General features: G+C 45.8%; 1 protein-coding gene across 1 annotated transcript in view; it reads left to right on the top strand.

Moving 5' to 3' along the window:
* The window catches only part of syn2 (synapsin II), a 424,737-nt gene that overhangs the window by 218,355 nt on the left and 184,328 nt on the right, over positions 1-22,054 (top strand). The window contains exon 3 of the mRNA XM_033037240.1: positions 2,629-2,720. Within this exon, the coding sequence (XP_032893131.1) occupies positions 2,629-2,720 (92 nt within the window). The remainder of the gene's footprint in view (positions 1-2,628; positions 2,721-22,054) is intronic.

The following is a 22,054-nucleotide window of genomic DNA, read 5'->3' as shown; positions in this document are numbered from 1 at the left end:
GCTCGTTCCATACACACACCCTTTGTGTGAAAAGGTTGTCAGTAGCCAACCCATTACATCGATGGCAGCATCCTAGCGACGGTGCAGAGGAGAATGATGTAATGTTAGTTTAGAGGCACAGCGTGGAAAAAGAGGACAGACACAAAATGTTGGAGTAACTCAGTGGGACAGGCAGCATCTCTGGAGAGAAGGAATGGGTGATGTTTCGGGTCGCGTGTGAAGAAGGGTCTCAACTCATCTCCAGAGATGCTGCCTGTCCCACTGAGTCACTCCACCATTTTGTGTCTATCTTCGGTTTAAACGAGCATCTGCAGTTCCTGCCTGCACCAAATTGTGTGGACGTGGCCACGGTCTGCAGAGATATAATAATGTCTTGCCATTAAAGACGGAATAAACTGTATAAAATTATAAGAGCGAGACAAAGTCAGTAAATGAATCTATTTCTCGTAGCAAGGAAAACAATAATAACAATGTCATTGTATGTTGGACTGGTTTAGATTGACACCAGTGGAGGTGGTCTCTCTCTATCCTTTGGAATGCAGAACAGGAAACTGATTATTGATCATTGCTGTTATTGTCCAATTGCATACAATAAAACATGAATGAAAATACAAACCAAGTTTCCTTATAGACTTCCCAGCTGCCTATAGGGTGGCACAGTAGCGGCAGAGTTGCCACCTTACAGCGCCAGAGACCCGGGTTTGATCCTGACCGCGGGTGCTGTTTGTGTGGCGTTTGCACGTTCCCCCTATGAACGCGTGGGTTTTCTCTGGGTGCTCCGGTTTCCTCCCACATCCCAAAGATGTGCAGGTTTGTACGTTAATTGACTTTGGTAAGTTGCAAATAGTCCCTAGTGTGTACGATAGAACTAGTGAATGGGTGATCGGTGGTCAGCATGGACTCGATGGGCTGAAGGGCCTGTTTCGACGCTGTGCCTCTAAACTAACATTACATTGACTTTAAGATTGTGTGATTCTTTGATAATCCATGAAGAAATGTTGAGTTTGTTTGATTTTATAAGGGAACACTATAATGATGACTTTAGCGGAATGCACATATTCCTGTCAGACGTAGAACTCCATTCTTTCTAACAACTGTTGAGGGAGCAGTGTAAAATAATCACTTCGTTAATGCATTTTTGTGTTTTCTTGTGGTCTCATTATAATGAATAGTAACTGACTTTGGAGACAGGATTAAAATAATGCTTCATTTTGTTTTGATGACATTGTACGCTTGTGTTACTTAATGTTCTGTTCCCCGCAGATCTTTAGACACAGCGAAAATATTATTAATGAAAAATGGCTCTGATGTATTCCTAAAGCTGATCAAAGGTCAATTGCAGACACACATTTGTAAATGTCACACTTATGGAGAACACCAAAGCTGGATAACAGTCACATATCTGTTTGAATGAAGCTGAATATCTTTAGAGTGCTGGCTTTTAATGGGATAATTAGTATGTTCACAAATTCACATATTATAGTATTAGGCCATTCAGCCCATCGAGTCTACTCTGCCATTCAATCATGACTGATCTCTGCTTCCTAATCCCATTTTCCTGCCTTCTCTCCAGAACCCTTGACACCCGTTCTAATCAATAATTTGCCTTAAAAATATCCAATAACATGGCCTCCACAGCCCTCTGTGGCAATGAGTTCCACAGATTAACTGCCCTCTGACTAAAGAAGTTTCTCCTCATCTCCTTTGTGAAAGTAAGCACTTTAATTCTGAGGCTGTGAGCTCTGGTCCTGGACTCTCCCACTAGTGGAATCATCCTTTCCACATCCACTCTATTAATGCCTTTCATTATTCTGTAGGTTTCAGTGAGATCCCCCCCTCAACCTTTTAAACTCCAGCGAGTAGAGGCCCAGTGCTGTCAAACGCTCATTACATGCCAACCCACTCAGTCCTGGAATCATTCTTGTAAACCTCCTCTGGACCCTCTCCAGAGCCAGCACATCCGTCCTCAGATATGGGGAATCAAATCTGCTCACAGTACTCCAAATGCGGCCTGACCGGCGCCTTAGAGAGCCTCAGCATTACATCTCTGATTAGTTATTTTGTATATAACTTATAGATCTGTACTCTAACGCCATCCTCACGAAGGTAATTATTTTATTTTAAGATATCAAACTGATTGAAATTATGATTTTTATAAATGTGAATTCTGATGTAAACAAAACACAAATGATTTAAATATGACTTTAATAGATCAATATCCATCCCTTATAAACAGACTAAAATGAAATCCATTATAGAATAATTATCGTTAATTAAATATTTCACCTATTAGAAAAACTTTTAGCTTTAGCTCCTTTAGATTTAGATCTTAGGGTAAGGAATCATGAGATTGGGGGAAAAAGCAGGAACGGGGTACTGATTCTGGATGATCAGCCATGATCATATTGAATGGCGGTGCTGGCTCGAAGGACCGAATGGCCTACTCCTGAACCTATTTTCTATGTTTCTATGTTTCTAACTTTCATTTTTCCACCCGACATGTTAATGTTCAGACAAAGGTCTTCCTGATAATCAGACTTGCAAAATCAATGCGTCTGATTGTTTTTATTAATGTTTAGATAGCCTTTCACCGTGTACTTAGCCACTATTTGAATTGTTTCTTTCCAGGCAGAATTTGCAGAGATTAATCTCATCGCTCAAGCCGATGGTACCTGTATGGTCGACATGCAAGTCTTTCGAAACAGCACGAAAGTTGTCAGGTGAGACAGGAGGCTTTGCCAGTAACGTACCCGAGGAACAACCAGCCTTGTCTGCTTTTCATTAACACCCCCTCGGAAAATCATGCTTCTCAACCAAATATCCCACTGATTCATTTGCCTTTTCACCCAACACTTCATCACCTCCTAATGAGGTATGGTGTAAGGCAGAAATGAAGAGAAATTATCTGTGGATGGGGGCAATATCATTTGAACTAGGTTGTGTCAATAACAGGCAACGGTTTAATGAAAGCACATATGGTGTTTGTACAATATAATAAGAATATGATTGCATTGTTTGAAGCTGCTGTTTGGAACCTATACTTGCAAACCTCTGGCCAGATGTTTACACCTTTTGTCTCCTGTTGGCAAATGGCTAAAATATCAGCCCACAAACAAAATACTGCTTGTTCCAGATTTTCAGTGCTATTTGACGGAGTTTGAGGTAATTATCAAGAATGTTATATTCCCTCTGGCACGTTTTGCTACATTAGTTATTGACTGCACTGGCACCCATAAGCAAACAGCAGACTTTTCCATGATGGGGCAGAACAGGTAAGTGAATAGCTGTAAGGAGGTTCACCCTTTTTGCTCATTTCCACAAGACATTTGTGTGCTCAAGATGCATAGACTCAATGTCCTTGATAGCGAACGATGATCTATCTATATTTTCCTTGATTGTCATCCCCTTTGATGTCTCCTTTTTCACACCTTACCCTTCCCCATCTCTGTATTTCCCTCTCCCCTTACTCTCAGTCTGAAGAAGGGTCCCGATCCAAAACGTCACCCATTCGTTCCATCCAGGGGTGCTGCCTGTCCCGCTGAGTGACTCCAGCCTTTTGTATCTATCTTCAGTGTAAACCAGCATTTGCAGTTCCTTCCAACACATCTTCCATATCATCATGGTTTCTACACGTTGAGTGGTGGTGAGACAGGAGTCCGTGGTGATGTTGCATTTCATCATGGAGAATTTGACCACATCCCTCAATGTTGTCCTCTGTTCACCCGGGACCTTTTTCCAACAGTGGAGCTCAGATTAGAATGCCCCTATCTCAATATAAACAATGAGACCTGCCCAGCTGATTGTAACTGGGATAGGCACAAAATGCTGGAGTAACTCAGCGGGACAGGCAGCATCTCTGGAGAGAAGGAATGGGTGACGTTTCGGGTTAACCATATAACAATTACAGCACGGAAACAGGCCATCTCAGCCCTTCTAGTCCATGCCGAACACTTATTCTCCCCTAGTCCCATCTACCTGCACTCAGACCATAACCCTCCATTCCTTTCCCGTCCATATAACTATCCAATTTATTTTTAAATGATAAAATCGAACCTGCCTCCACCACCTTCACTGGAAGCTCATTCCACACAGCTACCACTCTCTGAGTAAAGACGTTCCCCCTCATGTTACCCCTAAACTTCTGTCCCTTAATTCTCAAGTCATGTCCTCGTGTTTGAATCTTCCCTACTCTCAGTGGGAAAAGCTTATCCACGTCAACTCTGTCTATCCCTCTCATCATTTTAAAGACCTCTATCAAGTCCCCCCTTAACCTTCTGCGCTCCAAAGAATAAAGACCTAACTTGTTCAACCTTTCTCTGTAACTTAGTTGCTGAAACCCAGGCAAGTAAATCTCCTCTGTACTCTCTCTATTTTGTTGACATCCTTCCTAAAATTAGGCAACCAAAATTGTACACCATACTCCAGAATTGGCCTCACCAATGCCTTGTACAATTTTAACATTACATCCCAACTTCTATACTCAATGCTCTGATTTATAAAGGCCAGCACACCAAAAGCTTTCTTTACCACCCTGTCTACATGAGATTCCACCTTCAGCGAACTGTGCACAGTTATTCCTAGATCCCTCTGTTCAACTGCATTCCTCAATTCACAACCATTTACCATGTACGTCCTATTTTGATTTGTCCTGCCAAGATGTAGCACCTCACACTTATCAGCATTAAACGCCATCTGCCATCTTTCAGCCCACTCTTCTAAATGGCCTAAATCCCTCTGTAGACTTTGAAAATCTACTTCATTATCCACAACACCACCTATCTTAGTATCATCTGCATACTTACTAATCCAATTTACCACACCATCATCCAGATCATTGATGTACATGACAAACAACAGTGGACCCAACACAGATCCCTGTGACACCCCACTAGTCACTGGCCTCCAACCTGACAAACAGCCATCCACCATTACTCTCTGGCATCTCCCATTCAGCCACTGTTGAATCCATCTTGCTACTCCACCATTAATACCCAACAATTGGTCTTACTGAAGTTCATATATACAACATCCACTGCTTTACCCTCATCAATTTCCTGAGTAACCTCTTCAAAAATTCAAGAAGATTAGTCAAATATGACCTTCAAGGCACAAATCCATGTTGACTGTTCCTAATCAGACCCTGTTTTTCCAGATGCTTATATATATTATCTCTAAGTATCCTTTCCATTAATTTGCCCACCACTGACGTCAAACTAACAGGTCTATAATTGCTAGGTTTATTCTTAGAACCCTTTTTAAACCATGGAACAACATGCGCAGTTCGCCAATCCTCCGGCACTATTCCCGTTTCTAATGACATTTGAAATATTTCTGTCATAGCCCCTGCTATTTCTACACTAACTTCCCTCAATGTCCTAGGGAATATCCTGTCCGGACCTGGAGACTTATCAACTTTTATATTTTTCAAAAGTGTCAGTACTTCCTCTTCTTTGAATCTCATAGTTTCCATAGCTACTCTACTTGTTTCCCTTACCTCACATAATTCAATATCCTTCTCCTTGATGAATACCAAAGAAAATAAATTGTTCAATATCTTCCCCATCTCTTTTGGCTCTGCAGATAGCTGTCCACTCTGACTCTCTAATGGACCAATTTTATCCCTCGTTATCCTTTTGCTATTAATATAGCTATAGAAACCCTTTGGATTTACTTGAGAACCTTCTTCAGACAGAGGGTCAGGGGAGAGGGAGACACAGAGATAAGGAAGTGTAAGGTGTGAAAACGAGACATGAAAACAAAGCAAATGTAATCGAGGACAGTCAGACTGTTCGGAAAACTAGGGTGAGGGAGGGACAGAGAGAAAGGGAAAGCAATGGCTACTTGAAGTTAGAGAAGTCGATATTCATATATGAGGTGAGTCTGAAGAAGGGTCTCAACCCAAAACGTCGCCATTCCTTTTCTCCAGAGATGCTTCCTCACACTTTGAGTTACTCCAGCATTTTGTGTCTACCATTGATATTCATACTGCTGGATTGTAAGCTTCCCAAGCGAAATATAAGGTGCTGTTCCTGTAACCAGGGCCTTAACTAGGGAGATGCTTGATCTTGGTCTGAAAAGAACCTTTTCTTTAATCGACCAAAGGTTGTGCTGGCACATTCGAGGTGGAGATGAATTTAACCTGTCTTTGCCACGGTGATTTTGATGTGATAGAAACAAGGAACTGCAGGTTTTGTTAACAAACAAAAAGACACAACGTGCTGGAGTAACTCAGTGGGTCAGACAGCATCTCTGGAGAACGTGGATGGGTGATGTTTCATATGAGGGCCTTTCTTCAGATCCCGATCTAAGTGTATACATACCCAAGCAAACATAAGCAAAAGGCTGCAACCACAGCTGTATTAATCTAGCTATGACAGGCACTGACTGACCAGCATGCAGTTCCCTCTATAATCTCTATCAACCTCACCGCAAAGTATCATAAGTAATGCTGCAAGTAGATCAGTGTTGAAGGATCCTTTTGATCTGTTTTTTTATTTAATTCACATGTTTAATCAATAATGTTTTAGTATTAATGTTTAACTAGACCCCGTTGGGTCCCATGTTCACAGGGGAGGGCTGGTCCCCCAACTCAATATTCCACCTCTCCACTAATTCCAATATTGGTGGCCAGTGGGGGAGGGGGGGGGGCGCTTTCTGGAGCGCTAGTATGGGTGTTGTGGGCTGAAGGTACTTGTTTCCAGAGGGCTAGTATGGACATTGTGGGCCGAATGGATTCTTGGGTTGACAGCTCAGTCACTCAGGCCTGGTGGGCTGGCAGCTCAGTCACTCAGGCCTGATGGGCTGGCAGCTCAGTCACTCAGGGCTGGTGGGCTGGCAGCTCAGTCACTCAGGGCTGGTGGGCTGGCAGCTCAGTCACTCAGGGCTGGTGGGCTGGCAGCTCAGTCACTCAGGGCTGGTGGGCTGGCAGATCAGTCATGGCTATTCCTTGAAATTCCATTTCAGGCAGAGTGCAGGCCACCAAATTCGATTTTATAGCATTTCAGGCAGAGTGTAGGCCGGCATACTCGATTTCATAGCATTTCAGGTAGAGTGCAGACCGTCAATCTCGATTTCATGGCGTTTCCGGCAGAGTGCACCTCCCCATAACCTCAGACATCTGTACTAATCAAGAATCTATCTATCTGTCTTAAAAATATCCACTGATAGCCTCCACAGCCTTCTGTGGCAACGAATTCCACAGATTTACCACCCTCTGATGAAAGAATCCTCAATAGGATCCTTCTCATCCACCCCCACCCAGTGACTTAAGATTTGTTCCTTGAATTGACGTTCAGTTTAGTTAATTGTCATATATACCGAGGTACAGTGAAAAACGTTTTGCTGCGTGCTATCCATTCAGCAGAAAGACAATACATGATTCCAATCAATCCTTTTAGAGTGTATAAATACATGATCAGGAATAACGTTTAGTGCAAGCTAACCCCAGCAAAGTCCGATCAAGGATAGTCTGAGAGTCACCAACGAGGTAGATAAGAGTTCAGCACCGCACTCTGGTTGTGGTAGGATGATTCAGTTGCCTGAATCAGCTGGGAAGAAACTGTCCCTAAGTCTGGAGGTGTGCGTTTTCACATGTCTATATATTTTGCCTGATGGGAGAGGGGAGAAGAGGGAGTGGCCAGGGTGTGACTCGACCTTGATTATGCTGCTGGCCTTGCCGAGGCAGTGTGAGCTGTAAATGGAGTCAATAGAAGGGAGAATAGTTTGTGTGATGGTCTGGGCTGTGTCCACAATTCGCTGTGGTGTATCGATTCTGTCCTGGTGGCACAATAGACCTGATATTCATCGCGTGACAACTACAAGAGAAGCACCACGAAGAAACGTGGCCATTTTCTTCACTAATACCTTTGATTTCATCAGTCAGGAAGAGTGGTGGAACATCCTCCTCAAATATGGCTGCCTGCAATAATTCATGGCTATTTACTGTTTACTGTATGTACTAGTATGTACAGTAACAGGCCCGTACGAAGCTTTTCAAAAAGGGGGGTGGCATGACAGGATTACAAAAAACTTAATGTGAAATAATGTGTGCGCTGCACACATCACGAGCGCGAAGCGTGAAGTCCCTCGATGTCAGGAGTTTTAGATGCTCTCTGATCCATTCTGAGCCTTGTTTTGGAGCATTTTTGCACCAAATTGATGACCAATATTTCAGAAATTAACAGGAATCTGAGGTAGCTTTTTCACACAAAGGGTGCTGGGTGTATGTAACGAGCTGTCAGGGGAGGTAGTTAAGACTGGGACTATCCTAATATTTAAGAGACATTTGGACACGTACACGGATAGGTCAGATTTAGATGGATATGGGCCAAACGCGTGTGAGTGGGACTAGTGTAGATGGGACATGTCGGTCGGTGTGGGCATGTTGTGCTGAAGGGCCCGTTTCCACACTGCATCATTCTATGACTAAAAAGTGAAGAAGAAAAATACATGTAGATAAGTAGAGCAGATTTGAAACCGGAGTGAAATGTAAAGGCAGAGAGAGGTTTATGGGTGGAAAGGAACATAGGAAAGGAGGGAGGAGAGTGGGCTTGGGCAGATGGGTGAAGGGAAAATAGTCACAAAGTGCTGGAGTAACTCAGTGGGCCAGGCAGCATCTGTGGAGAACATGGATAGATGACATATCAGAGTGCTAGAGTAACTCAGTGAGGCAGCATCTGTGGAGAACATGGATAGGTGATATGTCACAGAGTGCTGGAGTAACTCAGTGGGTCAGGCAGCATCTCTGGAGAAAAGGTATAGATTATAGTCATGTTGCAGTTGTATAAGACGTTGGTGAGACCGCATTTAAAATATTGTGTTCTGTTCTGGGCACCATGTTATAGGAAAGATGTCAAACTGAAAAGAGTACAAGATCCCCATCCTGGATCAGTCCAATCAGGGTTTTGTCATCCACAAACTTGAGAAGCTTGACAGAGGTGTCTGTGGAGGTGCAGTCATTGGGTGTGAAGTGGTGATTGGAGTGGGGTGGGTGTAGAAGGGCCCAGTCTTTGCAGACTGAGGTCAGGCTGTGAGTGGGTGTGAAGTGGTTGGGTGGGGTGGGAAAGGTTCCACTCTTTTCATACTGGAGTCTTGCCTTAAGTAGGTGTGAAGTGGTGCATGGGAAGGAGAGGGTGCAGGGTCCATTCTTTGCAGACTGGGGTCTGGCTGTGTTTGTTGGGGAGGGGGTTTCAGGGTTACGTTTCTGATTTTCAAGCCTGTAGTAATACTCATTCAGGTTGTTCGTCAGCTGATGATTGTCCAAAGAGCGGGGGGCTTTCCTCTTATAGCTGGTGATTTCTTGCATGCCCTTCCAAACTGAAGAAGAATCACTAGCTGAGAACTTGCTCCTCAACTTCTCAGAGTATCTTTCCTTGGCAGCTCTGATTCCTCTTCTCAGCGCTTTATTGATTAGGCTATCTTTTAACTCTTTAACGATTAGGCTATCGGCTTGACGCATATTTGCCCCCAGCACCCCCCCCCCTCCCCCCCTCCCCCCGATCTCAAAATGAAAATGTTACATCTGTATATAATGATCCCATTAAAATGTGTATTTATGTCACAAACTATGGAATTCATATTTTTCAGTATTGTTATCAAGGAAAAGAAAGCAGTTCCAATTGTTTGATATTATTTGATATTGTTTAATATTATTCATATGGAGGAGAAAATTTAATAGCTCTAAAACCTACCTTAATTTTGCAATCTCACTCAAGATAATCCCCCTTTCCCTCTCCCCTCTCCATCTCTCTCTCCTCTCCCTTCCCCTCTCTCTCTCTCCCCCTCCCCCCTCTCACATCCCCCCTCTTTCTTACGGGGGGTGAAGATGCAGGTGGCGTGGGCCCAGCGGGCGGGGGGGATGAAGATGGCGTGGGCCCCGTGGGGGTGGCGGGGACCCAACGGGTGTCAGTGGGGGTGGCGTGGGCCCAGCGGGGGTGGCGTGTGCCCAGCAGGGGTCCGCGAAGGTGGCGTGGGCCCAGCAGGGGTGGCGTGGGCGCAGTGGGGGTGGCGGGGGAGGCATGAGCCCAGCGGGGGTGGCGTGAGCCCAGCGTGGATGGCGTGGGCCCAGTGGGGGTGACGTGGGCCCAGCGGGGGTGGTGTAGGGGGAAGATGGCTTGGGCCCCGGCGGCAGGGGGAGGCGAGGGGAGCGGGCTCCGCCGCAGCGGCGACTGGTGGGGTTACAGCTGTTGGGTTCAGATTCGGCCACTCCCGCCCGGGGACGAGAGAACAGAGAACTGGCCGTTTCCAAAGTGGAAACGTTTATTTATTTTTTCCGATTTAAAAAAAAAAATTTTGTGACTTTTTTCTTAAGGTAAAAAAAGGGGGGTGCGGTCGCACCCAATGCACCCCCCTTCGGACGGCCATGAATAAGCCTTACTGGTAGATAGAGACAAAAAGCTGGAGTAACTCAGCGGGACAGGCAGCATTTCTGGAGAGAAGAATGGGTGACATTTTGGGTTGAGACCCTTCTTCAGACTAGTTAAGGATAATGGAAACGAGGGATATTGACGGTGATGTAGAGAGATAAAGAACAATGAATGAAAGATAAGCAAATGAGTTATGATGATAAAGAAAACAGGCCATTGTTAGCTGGAAAACGGGAAGCTGGTGCGACGGGTGGGGGAGGGATAGAGAGAGAGGGAATGCCAGGATTACTTGAAAGCCTTACTAGTACGTACTGCAGGAAACGAGCCTTGATACTAACTAGAGGATCTACAGCACAGCCACAATGGAGACCAGCCCTTTCACCAACTTTAGAAAAGCCAAGCAAGGGATCGCTGTTGGACGGCAGCCAATTTAAGGAAAGAGAATCCTTCTCTCAACGTTGAAGTACCTTGGGCCGAGCAGCTTAGGCGGTCTGCAGTGACTAATCTGCTGCGGATCATGTTTTGCAGAAATGAAGCAAATCACATCCAAACAATGTGAAGTTGATCCTGTTTCCACATCAGTGGCAGCAACAACCAGCTTGTGATGAATTCCAGGTGCCGCACATGCTGAGGAAGGCAAACTTTGCCCAATCTCCTGTGCAGCCTGAAATTCTACTTGATTAGAAGCCCAAAGGCATCCTTATTGCTGACGAAAGCACTGTTATTTATGGGCTATGGACAAGCAGTTATTTTCCAGCTGAAAAATTGGCCGTGGGAAATGTCAAGAAATAAATCATCGTATAATTATTGTGAATACCGCTGGAGTTGGGGAATAGGGTAGGGTGCAGATTGAAGGAAATCCATTCGGACATGTGAATTGCATTACAATCTCCCATTACCTTTCACTTCATTCACTATCCTGACCTTTCTTTGGTGTTGTGCTTTGCCGGTAATGTGAAGAAGTATTCAGCCGGTTCTTTAATAACGGCCGGTAACTTTGATGCAAATTTGCTCTTGTCATTGCAGAGCAGAAATGTTGCCTCCAGGTTCACTTTGCTATACAAATACATTAGAATTAAGAATGCAGCTGAGATATGGGAATATAAATGGGCCAGAGTCAGAGATTCATGGGATGATGGAAAACCACCTTGGTGTAAGGAGGAATGGCAGATGCTGGTTTAAACTGAAGATAGACACAAAAAGCTGGAGTATCTCAGCGGGACAGGCAGCATCTCTGGAGAAAAGGAATGGGTGACCCTTCTTCAGTTTGCACCAGCTCTTTGGTCATTTAGTTTAGTTTAGAGGTACAGGGCGGAAACACCGAGTCCGCGCCGACCAGCGATCCCTGCACATTAACACGACCCTACACACACTAGAGACTTGACGGAACCACTGTCTCCCCATCTCCCCAGGCCCGCAACCTTGGCGTGATCTTTGATTCCACCCTCTCCCTTGAGCCTCACATCCGCCATGTCATTAAAACCTCCTTCTTTCATCTCCGCAACATCGCCAAACTCAGACCCTCTCTCACACCGCCCGCTGCTGAAAGACTCATCCATGCCTTCATCTCCTCCCGACTGGACTATTGCAACTCACTTCTCCTTGGCATCAGCTCCACCTACATCAACCGACTCCAACTGGTCCAGAACGCAGCCGCCCGACTCATCACCCATACCAAATCCTGGCATCACATCACTCCAGTCCTCAAACAACTTCACTGGCTTCCCATCTCCCACCGGATCACCTACAAAATCCTGATCCTCACCTACAAAGCCCTCCACCATCTGGCCCCCCCATATCTCATTGACCTCCTCTCCCCCTACCAGCCCTCACGGTCCCTCAGATCCACATCAGCCGGTCTCCTCTCCATCCACAAGTCCAACCTCCGCAGTTTTGGGGACAGAGCCTTCTCCAGGACAGCTCCCAGGCTCTGGAACTCCCTCCCCCAACTGATCCGCAATTCCGTGTCCCTCACCGTCTTCCAGTCCCGCCTCAAGACCCATCTCTTCACCTCTGCCTATCCTTAGCCCCACGTCCCCGTCCCTTTTCATCTGTGCATTAATTGCCTCATACTGTGTTTTGTTTTGAATTCTGTCTTTACTTTGTGTACTAGTCATGTCTCTACTATTTATTTCATTCCCCTTACATGTTTTTCCTCTACATGCTCAATTTTTGTAAGGTGTCCTTGAGACTCTTGAAAGGCGCCCATAAATAAAATTTATTATTATTATTATTAATGTACACTTATTAAGATTTCGGAGAAAACCCACGTAGTCACGGGGAGAACATACAAACTCCATGCAGTAGAATAGTAAGATTAAACGAGCTTACCAGTTTGAAGTTTGATCTTTATTTTATGAGGAGTTACGATGACGGATTACATGAAGACCCCGCCAGCACGCATGCGCGACATTCTTCAAAGCAGCGGTGTGGAATCACAGAAAACACAGTAATTGAAATAAACATAATAAAGATAAGGAGAACTAAGATACCAGTTGACCTTTATAATTGAGGGTGGGAGTGGAGGCCTCATCGTAACTTCTCATAAAATAAAGATCAAACTTCAAACTGGTAGGTTCTCGTTTAATCTTACTATTTTACTTCGGAGTCACGTGAGTGACTACGTGAAGATTTTAAAGCTCTGTGATTTCAAACCGTGTAACAGTCCATGCTTCACTCACTGCCGAAGTCATCCAAGGGAGGAAGTATGTTATCGTAATTAAACATGAATCGTTTTTTTTAAAAACAATAACAATATTTATTTAAAAAAACAAAGAAAAATAACGCTCCCCCGGGCTTAAATTATATATTTGCAGAATTTAAAATCCTTTCTGCAAATAATACAGGTTTAACAATCGGCTTATTATAGAACGTTTGGAAAGTTCTTTCCATGGACCACCCCGCTGTTGCCAGGATATGGTCCAATGGCACGTCCATATTCTTAGCCGCCGATGTAGATGCTGCCCTGGTGGAGTGAGATGTGTAAATGTCAGTATCCACCCCAGCAGCTCACAATACCTGTCTGAGCCATCTAGAGATGGTTTGTACCCGACCATGTGGCTTTTTGTACCTGACCCATAGTGCCTTTTCTCTCCCTCGGGGTTCTTTGGTTGTGTTGAGATATTGTGTCATGACACATAAACGGGGGTCAGGTGGATACGCCCGGAATTCCATAATTAATCCTGAAGTTCCTGGTCTGCTCTGTTTTACCAGCTCCCAGATAGTAAAAGTGACTTGGTCAGCTGATATGACCATGTTGTTCAGTCTGAGAAGGTGTAAGGACTGGACCCTTTGAGCTGAGACTAAAGCCATCAGGATTACCGTTTTCAGGGTGAGCTGTTCCAAAGTGAGGGATCTGGCTGGTGACCATCCCCTTAGGTATGACAGGACGACACTGATGTCCCAGATCTGGGTGTACCTTGGTCTAGGGGGGTTGGTATTAAAGATGCCTTTCATTAATTTGGCCACCAGCGGATGTGACCCTATGGACTGTTGTCATGGTGCCTGCCACAGATAGGCTGACAGTGCACTCCAGTGCATTGATTGTACTGTAACTCAGACCTTCATCGTAGTGAAGGCTGGACAGGAACTCCAGTACGTTCGTTACGGTCTCTGTTCTATATGTTGTCCCTGTTCTTGAACAGTATGCTTTTCACTTCCTGATGCTGGAGAGGTACTGTTTCTTGGTGGATTGTCGGTGAGATGCTGTCATCATGTCCACGGTCCTGTTTGACAGTCCCAGGTCCAATAATGGTCTTTTTAAATTCTGCAACCCAACAGATTTATTCTGTCATGGCACGGGTGACTCTCGCCTGTGACAGGGTGAACCAACAGATCTGGTCTCCTGGGAATGGTCATGGGTGGTTCAGTGACCATGTCATGGCTGTGTAGGCCAGTCGGGTACTACCAAAATACCTGAAGCAGAGTCCATCTGTATTTTGCGTAGTACCCGACTGATGAGGCAGAAGGGGGGAAAGGCATAGAAAAATAATTTTCCTCAGTTCAGCGAGAATGCGTCCATCGCTGCTGCCTCAGGGTCTGGTTCCCAAGCGACATATGTTGATACCTGGTGATTCAGTCGGGATGCAAAGAGGTCGATATCTGGTGTTCCATATTGCTTTGTAATTTCAGCAAATACTTTGGGGTTTAACATCCATTCGATGTTATCATTGAATTTGCGTGACCTGGTGTCTGCCACTGTATTGAGCTTACCTGGTAGGTAAATTGCTGATAGCCAAATATGTCTGTCGACACACCATTGCCAGATTGTGTTGACCAGATTATCACATGATATTGATTTTATCCCGCCATATGATGAATATAGGCCACCACTGTGGTATTGTCAATTTGTAGGTGGACATGCAAATGGTGCATAGTTGAACAGTAAGCTTTTAGCCCATAAAACGCACCCAACGTTTCCAAATAGTTTATACCCAGTGTCTGTAGTAGTGATGATTCTTGTCTATTCCATCTACCACCCGTACTAGATATAGTGTTAGTTGCTCCCCAACCTTGAGCACTAGCATCCGTTTGTATCATGAATGTTGGGTTATTGATGATAATGGGGCTGGAACTATGCCAAATGTTCTCTATCCACCATTGTAATTCTGATATTGCTTTAGCTGGTAATTTCATGGTTCGGTCAAAATGACCTGCATGTTGTTTTAGCACTTGCACCTTTGCTCTTTGTAAGTTTTGGTAATGCAAAGGTCCAAGCTGGGTAGCTGGAAATGCTGCTACTAGTTTTCCAATTACTCTTGCCACTTGTCGAATGGTTGGTTGATTGGTAATCATTAATTTGTTGCAGGCTTGTGCCAATTCTGCTGCTTTTTCTTTTGGCAACATTACAGACATGTGGACTGAGTTAATTGTGAATCCCAGATAGTCCATAGTTGTGGATGGCGTCAACTTAGATTTATCTGGATGTATGACAAATCCCAGAGTTTCAAATAAATGTTTGGTAGCTAATACTGCTGATTTAGCTAATTCCAGGGTTTTGCCCACTATCAAAATATCATGACAATATGTTTTTGTTTTCTTAGTATTGCCAGGGCCGGTTTTAATATCTTGGTAAATAGTCTAGGGACTGATGTTAGGCCATTAGGCAACACTTTATACTGCCATTGTTGCCCCATCCAGTTAAACTTTAGGTATCTACGATGATCCTTATGAATGGGTACTGAATAGTATGCATCTTTTAAATCGATGCATGCAATGAAGTATCCTCTGGAAATCAATTGTTTGGCAGTAACAAATGTTTCCATTTTGAAATGTATATACTTGACAAAAGTATTCAATGTCGTTAAGTCAATGATGATGCGACATCCACCATCTCTTTTGGTTTTAGTAAAGATATGTGATACAAATTCCAAAGGGTCATGTTCCGATTTTTCTATGATTCCCTTTGTATGTAGTCTCACCAGTTCCGCCTGTCCCTCCCATTTTTCTTTTTGTGAGAGGGTAAACTCCCTGTGGGGTGCATGCTGAACTGGCGGCATACTTTTTTGAACTAATTCAATTTTGTATCCCTGAATACTTTGTAGTATATAATTGTCGAGAGTGATAGCCCTCCATGCTTCCAAAAACAGGTGTATCCTCCCCCCTATTAGTAAAGGCCCTGCACCTTTTATGTTCTGGAAGGAACCAGACCCACCTACCTCCATTGTTACCGGTAGAATATTCATTTCTTGGGTCTCCGGCTCTTCATCTGCCGAGGTATCGTTGTGTGGGGGTGGCACATCTTCCATGGGGTCCGTTCTGGGCCCCGTCCTAAAAAAGACTTCCGGGGATGATATGCGGGCCCCATGCTTTCACCAGTACCATGTTGTTGACGCCTACTGGTGGATGCGTAGGGGTGCTGCCGTCTGGGTTACGTGGTCTTGCTCATTCCGGGGCCTACCCTCATGAGTCTGAGTGCTTTGGACTCCTCGTCCAGATCATTTACCTGCTTTGACAGGTCTTTACCAAATAGCAGGATTTGTGGTTGTGAGGTCGGCGTTTTGCACAACCCTGCAAATTTGGGGTTGAGGGCAGGTCTTATGGCTTCTTTCCGGAGGTTATTGATTTCATACTGTGTGTTACACAGCAGAGCCAGGGTGTCTTGTTGGTTGTTGGTCCTTTCGACACCGTCCACGGAACGAGCGTATGAGGTTATGGCTGACGTCAGGAGCTTCAGAATTTTTTGCAGTTTTAGTTCTTGGGTTCGGATACCCAGCCCAATGTACCCCCAGATTTGGCTATTGACGGCCGGTACATTGAGCGATATACAATTCTCTGGTGGCGTGTATAATTCCATCGCCTTATTGACTACCTGTTCTTGGAGTGGGTTAAAGGACAGGTAGTCAATGCTAGCCGCCAGTTTAGGATGCATCGGCTGTCCCTCTCGCGGTGTTACAACGTAGCGGTTTAACACTCGCAGCAGCTCTTTCTGTTCCTGCACCCCCAGCATACTGCTGTGGTCTTCAGCCAACGACCCTGTTCTTGACCAGCCCAGCCCTGGTCGCCAACGCTCCCCTCTGCTGAGGGAGATGCGATGGCCAGTGCTGGGTATTGCACTGTGGTGGGTGTGCTTGCACTCCCTTGGCGGGCTTGCCCCATCTCCCAGAGCAAGTCCCGCTGGAGCATTTCCTCCATTAGCCACTCCATGCGGGCCAAACGGTCACCTCTGCCGCTCTCGGGCGGTGAGTCTTCCGAGCCGGACTCATAGGAGTAAACCGGCCGGGCCGACTTCTGTTTAGCCTTGCCTCCAACCCGCTGCGGTTGTGCAGCGAGTGCGGTCCAGGTGCCGCCGGTCGCCCCCCACTGCTGGAACCGTCCTGGGCCATCACAATTGGACGGGGTGCGACCTTCTTCGTTTGTCTGTCCTTGTTCATGTTCTCTATGAAGACAAATCACAACAAGGGTTTTTCAAATACGACCTCAGAATAAGTTTTACTTACCTGGAGGTCCCGTTTTAAACTCTGTTGCGGGAGAGCTCGTCCCCCGCCCATCGCTGTTGCACTGCTTGAGACGCTATGTCGCGCAGGCGTGCTGCCGGGACATAGCGTCTCACGCAGTGCACGTGACTCCGAAGTAAAATAGTAAGATTAAACGAGAACTTACCAGTTTGAAGTTTGATCTGTATTTTATGAGGAGTTACGATGAGGGATTACGTGAAGAACCCGCTCAGTGCGCAGGCGCGGCATACTTCCAAGCAGCGGTGTGGAATCGCAGATAGACACAGTTATTTGAAGTAAACATAGTAAAGATAAGGAGACATCAATTTATTAGTTTGATCCATATAATGAGGGTGGGAGCGGAGGGCACGTAATCCCTCATCGTAACTCCTCATAAAATACAGATCAAACTTCAAACTGGTAAGTTCTCGTTTAATCTTACTATTTTACTTCGGAGTCACGTGAGTGACTACGTGAAGGTTTCAAAGCTCTGTGATTTCAAACCGTGTAACAGTTTCATTTCACTCACTGCCGAAGTTCTTGAGGGAGGAAGTGTTATCGTAATCAACCAATGAGTCTATTTGTAGAAAAACACAATGGTATTTTTTAAACAATAACAACAAAGAATTAAGTTGCTCCCCTGGGCTTAAATTAAGTATTTGCAGTTCGTAAATCTTTACTGCAAATAAACCAGGTTTTGCCAACTGCTTATTATAAAATTTCTGAACGGTGTTTCCCCCCCCCCAACCATCCTGCTGTAGCCAGGATGTGGTCTATAGGCATGTCCATTCTTTAGCCGTCGACATGGATGCTGCCCTGGTGGAATAAAATTTGTACATGTTAGTGTTTATCCCAGCAGTTTCTAGCACCTGCTTGAGCCATCTCGCTATGGGTTGGCTCGTCACCCGACCATAAGGTTTTTGTGACTGACCCACAAGGCTTTTCATCTCCCTCAAATATTTTGGTTGTGTCTATGTAGGATAGTAGGTGGGTCATGGCACATAACCGTGGTTCTGGTGGGTAAGCCACGACTGGATTAGGTGTTCCTGGTCTGCTCTGTTTGATCAGTCGCTGGATAACGACAGATCTGGTCTGGAGCTGTGATCATGTTGTCCAGTCGCAATAGGTGTAGTGACTGGACCCTCTGAGCGGATACAAGTGCCATCAACATGAGCGTCTTTAGTGTAGCTTGCTCGAGGCCGAGGGATCTGGCTGGTGGCCATTCCCTTAGATATGTCAGGACCACACTGATTTCCCAAATATGGGTATACCTGGGCTTAGGGCTTGATATTGTAAATGCCCTTCTTCAGTTTTACCACCAGTGGATGAGATCCCATCGCCTGTTGTCCTGGCGCTGGTTTGAGATAAGCAGAAAGAGCACTCTGCGCTGTGTTGATGGCACTGTAGCTGATCCCTACATCGTGGTGTAGATAGGCCAGGAACTCCAGTATGTTGGTGGCTGTGGCTGTTGCGTATGTTGTCCCTGTTTCCTGGCAGTACTTCTCCCTTTTTTGATGCTGGTTAAGTACTGCCTCTTGGTGGATGTTCGAAGGGATGCCGACATGGTGGTGATGGTTTGTTTGGACAATCCCAGTTCCAGGTAAGGTCTGCTCAAACTTGCAACCCAGGCGTTTAATTTTCTCATGGCATGGGTGTTTAGCTTACCTGGTAGGTAAGTAGCTGATAGCCAAATATGTCTTTCGACACACCATTGCCAAATCATGTTGACCAATTTGTCGCATGATAATGATTTTATGCCACCCATATGGTTAATATAAGCCATCACCATAGTATTTATCAATTTGTAACCGAACATGCAAGTGCTGCATATTAGATACATATGCTTTTAAACCATAAAAGGCGCCCAACATCTCTAGATAGTTAATGCCCAGTGTAATTAGTAATGATGACGCTAGGTTAGTCCATCTACCACCTGTGCTGGATATGGAGTTAGTCACTCCCCAGCCTTGAGCACTGGCATCTGTTTGAATAACTAAAGTAGGGTTAGTGATAAAGATAGGGCTGAAACTATGCCAAACGTTTTCTGCCCACCACTGTAGCTCTGATATTGCTTCAGTGGGTAAGTTCATGACACGATCATAGTGACCTGTATGTCGTTTTATTGCCTGTACCTTTGCTCTCTGTAAATTTTTTGATAGTGCAAAGGTCCGAATTGTGTAGCCGGAAGTGCTGCTACCATTTCCCCAATTACTCTTGCTACTTGTCGAATAGTTGGTCGCTCGTTGACCATTAAATTGTTGCATGATTGTGCTAATTCAACCATTTTTGCCTTTGGCAAGGTAACAGTCATATGAACTGAGTTAATTGTGAGGCCCAGGTAGTCCATGATAGTGGATGGCTTCAACTTAGATTTATCTGGATGTAGGACGAACCCCAGAATTTCGAGGAGCTGTTTTGTAGCTGATACTGCTGCCACAGCCAATTCCATCGTTTTCCCTACTATCAGAATATCATCCAGATATGCCATGACAATATGTTTTTGTTTTCTTAGTATTGCCATGGCTGGGTTCAATATTTTGGTGAATAATCTTGGGGCTGAAGTTAGCCCATAGGGCAATGCTTTGTACCATCCAGATAAATTTTAGGTATCTGCGATGATCCTTGTATATGGGTACTAGATAGTAAGTATCTTTAAGATCAATGCTTGCCATGAAGTGTCCTTTGGAATTCAGTTGTTTGGCAGTAACATATGTCTCCATTTTGAAATGTATATACTTAACAAATTTGTTTAGTGATGTTAAGTCACTGATGATGCGACAGCCACCATCTTTTTTGGTTTTAGTGAATATATTCGATACAAATTCAAAAGGTTCATGTTTGGTCTTTTCGATGAACCCCTTTGTGATAAGTCTCACCAGTTCAGCTTGTCCCTCACGTTTCTCTTTGACGGAGGGAGAAATACCCTTTGGGGCCAATGTTGAACTGGCGGCGTTTTTTCTGACATGAATTGTATTTTATATCCACTAATGCTGTTGAGTATATACTTGTCACTCGTGACCATACCCCATGCTTCTTTAAACAAGTGTAATCTCCCCCCTGTTAATAAAGCACCCTTATTCTCTATATGCTGGTAGGGACCAGACCCACCTACCTCCATGGTTATTGGCGATTCTGTTTCTTCATTTTCCTGAAGGTTTTGTTCTGACGTGCTGGCGATGTTGGGGGGAGGCGCATTTTCCAGAGGGTCCGCTGCGGGCCCTGATCTAAAAAGATCTTTGGGGATAATGTGCGGACCCCATGCGTTCACCAGTCCCATATTGCGGACGTCGACTGGTGGATGCCGTGGGGTGCTGCCGCTTGGGTATCGGAGGTCTTGGTTTGCTCGTCCCGGGGCCTGCCCTCATTAGGCCGAAGGTTTTTGATGCTTCCTCCATCTCCTTCAGTTTTTTATTGAGATCTTTCCCAAATAGCAGCGCGTCCGTCTCCGCAGCTGGGGCTTTACACAAGCCAGCAAATTTGGGATTGAGGGCAGGTCTTATGTTTCCCTCCGGAGATTGTTGATCTCAAATTGTGTGGTACACATTAATGCCAGCACATCCTGCTGGCAGGTATCCATCTCCGTTGTCTCCACGGAACGAGCAAAGGCTGTGATGTACGACATCAGGAGCCTTAGGATCCGCTGTAGCTTGAGTTCTTGGGACCGGATGTGTGACCCCACATGCCCCCAGATTTGGCTGTTGACACTTTTTACTTTGAAGGCCTCACAGTTTTCTGGTGCTGTGTGTTGTTTCAGCACCTCAGCGAGCACCTTTTCCAGTAATGGTTTATTGGATAGATGGTTGATGCTGGCCGCCATTCTTGGTTCCAGCGGTGCTCCAGCCCGTGAGGTTGCTACAAAGCGGTCCATCACACCCAACAGCTCTTCCTGTTCCTGCACCCCTGGCATACTCCCGAATTCGTCCGCCTGCCCCTGTTCCAGACCAGCCCAGCCCTGGTCACCAATGCTAGCCTCCAGTAATGAGGAAGCAGAGGGCAGTGTACAGAACACTGTGGAGGGGGTACCTGACCTCCCTCCGCGAGAGCGCTCTTTCTGTGCATCTCGCTGGAGCTGCTCCAATAGCTGTTGGATGCAGCTCAGGCGGCTGTCTCTCCTCCATTTAGGTGGAGACATATCCCCGTCCGACGAATCGGACGCCACCGGCCGGATGCCTGTTCGGATGGCTAGACATCCAGCCCGCAGTTCAGGCACTAGCGGGACTGGGCTCGGCGCAGTGATGGGGATAGCGGAGCGCCCGGTAATTGTTCCTACCGCCTTCTTCTGGAGCTTTTGTGCCTTGTAGTAGCGAGAGCGCCCCTCAAGCAGCGCGTCTCGCAGGCACCTGCTCCATGAGCCGCTCCAGCGGCTCAGGCGGCTCTCTCTCCCCCCGTGCGGGAGGAGAGACGTCCCATCCCAAATCGGGAACACCTGCCGGATGCCTCTTCAGGTGGCTATGCATCCAGCCCGCTGCTCAGGTGCTAGCGGGCTGGGCTCGGCACGGTGTCGGGGAATTACGGAACACTGGGTAAACGCTCCTACCGCCTGTTGCTGCCCCCCTCCCCGACGGGAAACGTTCCTCCTTGAACGGGGGACAGTTTTGTTCCAGAGCCTTTTTCTCTGCCTGTAAAAAACACAAGCAGAAAAAGGCTCCCCTGTAAAAGAAACCCGACCTCAGGGTACTCACCTGACGGTCCGTTTCATTCTGTAGCGGGAGCGCCTAACTCCCGTTGCAGCCGCTGTTGCGCTGCTGCCGTAAT

This window comes from Amblyraja radiata, chromosome 18 (assembly GCF_010909765.2).
Source record: "Amblyraja radiata isolate CabotCenter1 chromosome 18, sAmbRad1.1.pri, whole genome shotgun sequence".
In the NCBI taxonomy this organism is placed as follows: domain Eukaryota; kingdom Metazoa; phylum Chordata; class Chondrichthyes; order Rajiformes; family Rajidae; genus Amblyraja; species Amblyraja radiata.
The sequence above is the reverse complement of the archived record's forward strand: the minus strand, read 5'-3'. Positions and strand labels throughout refer to the sequence as shown.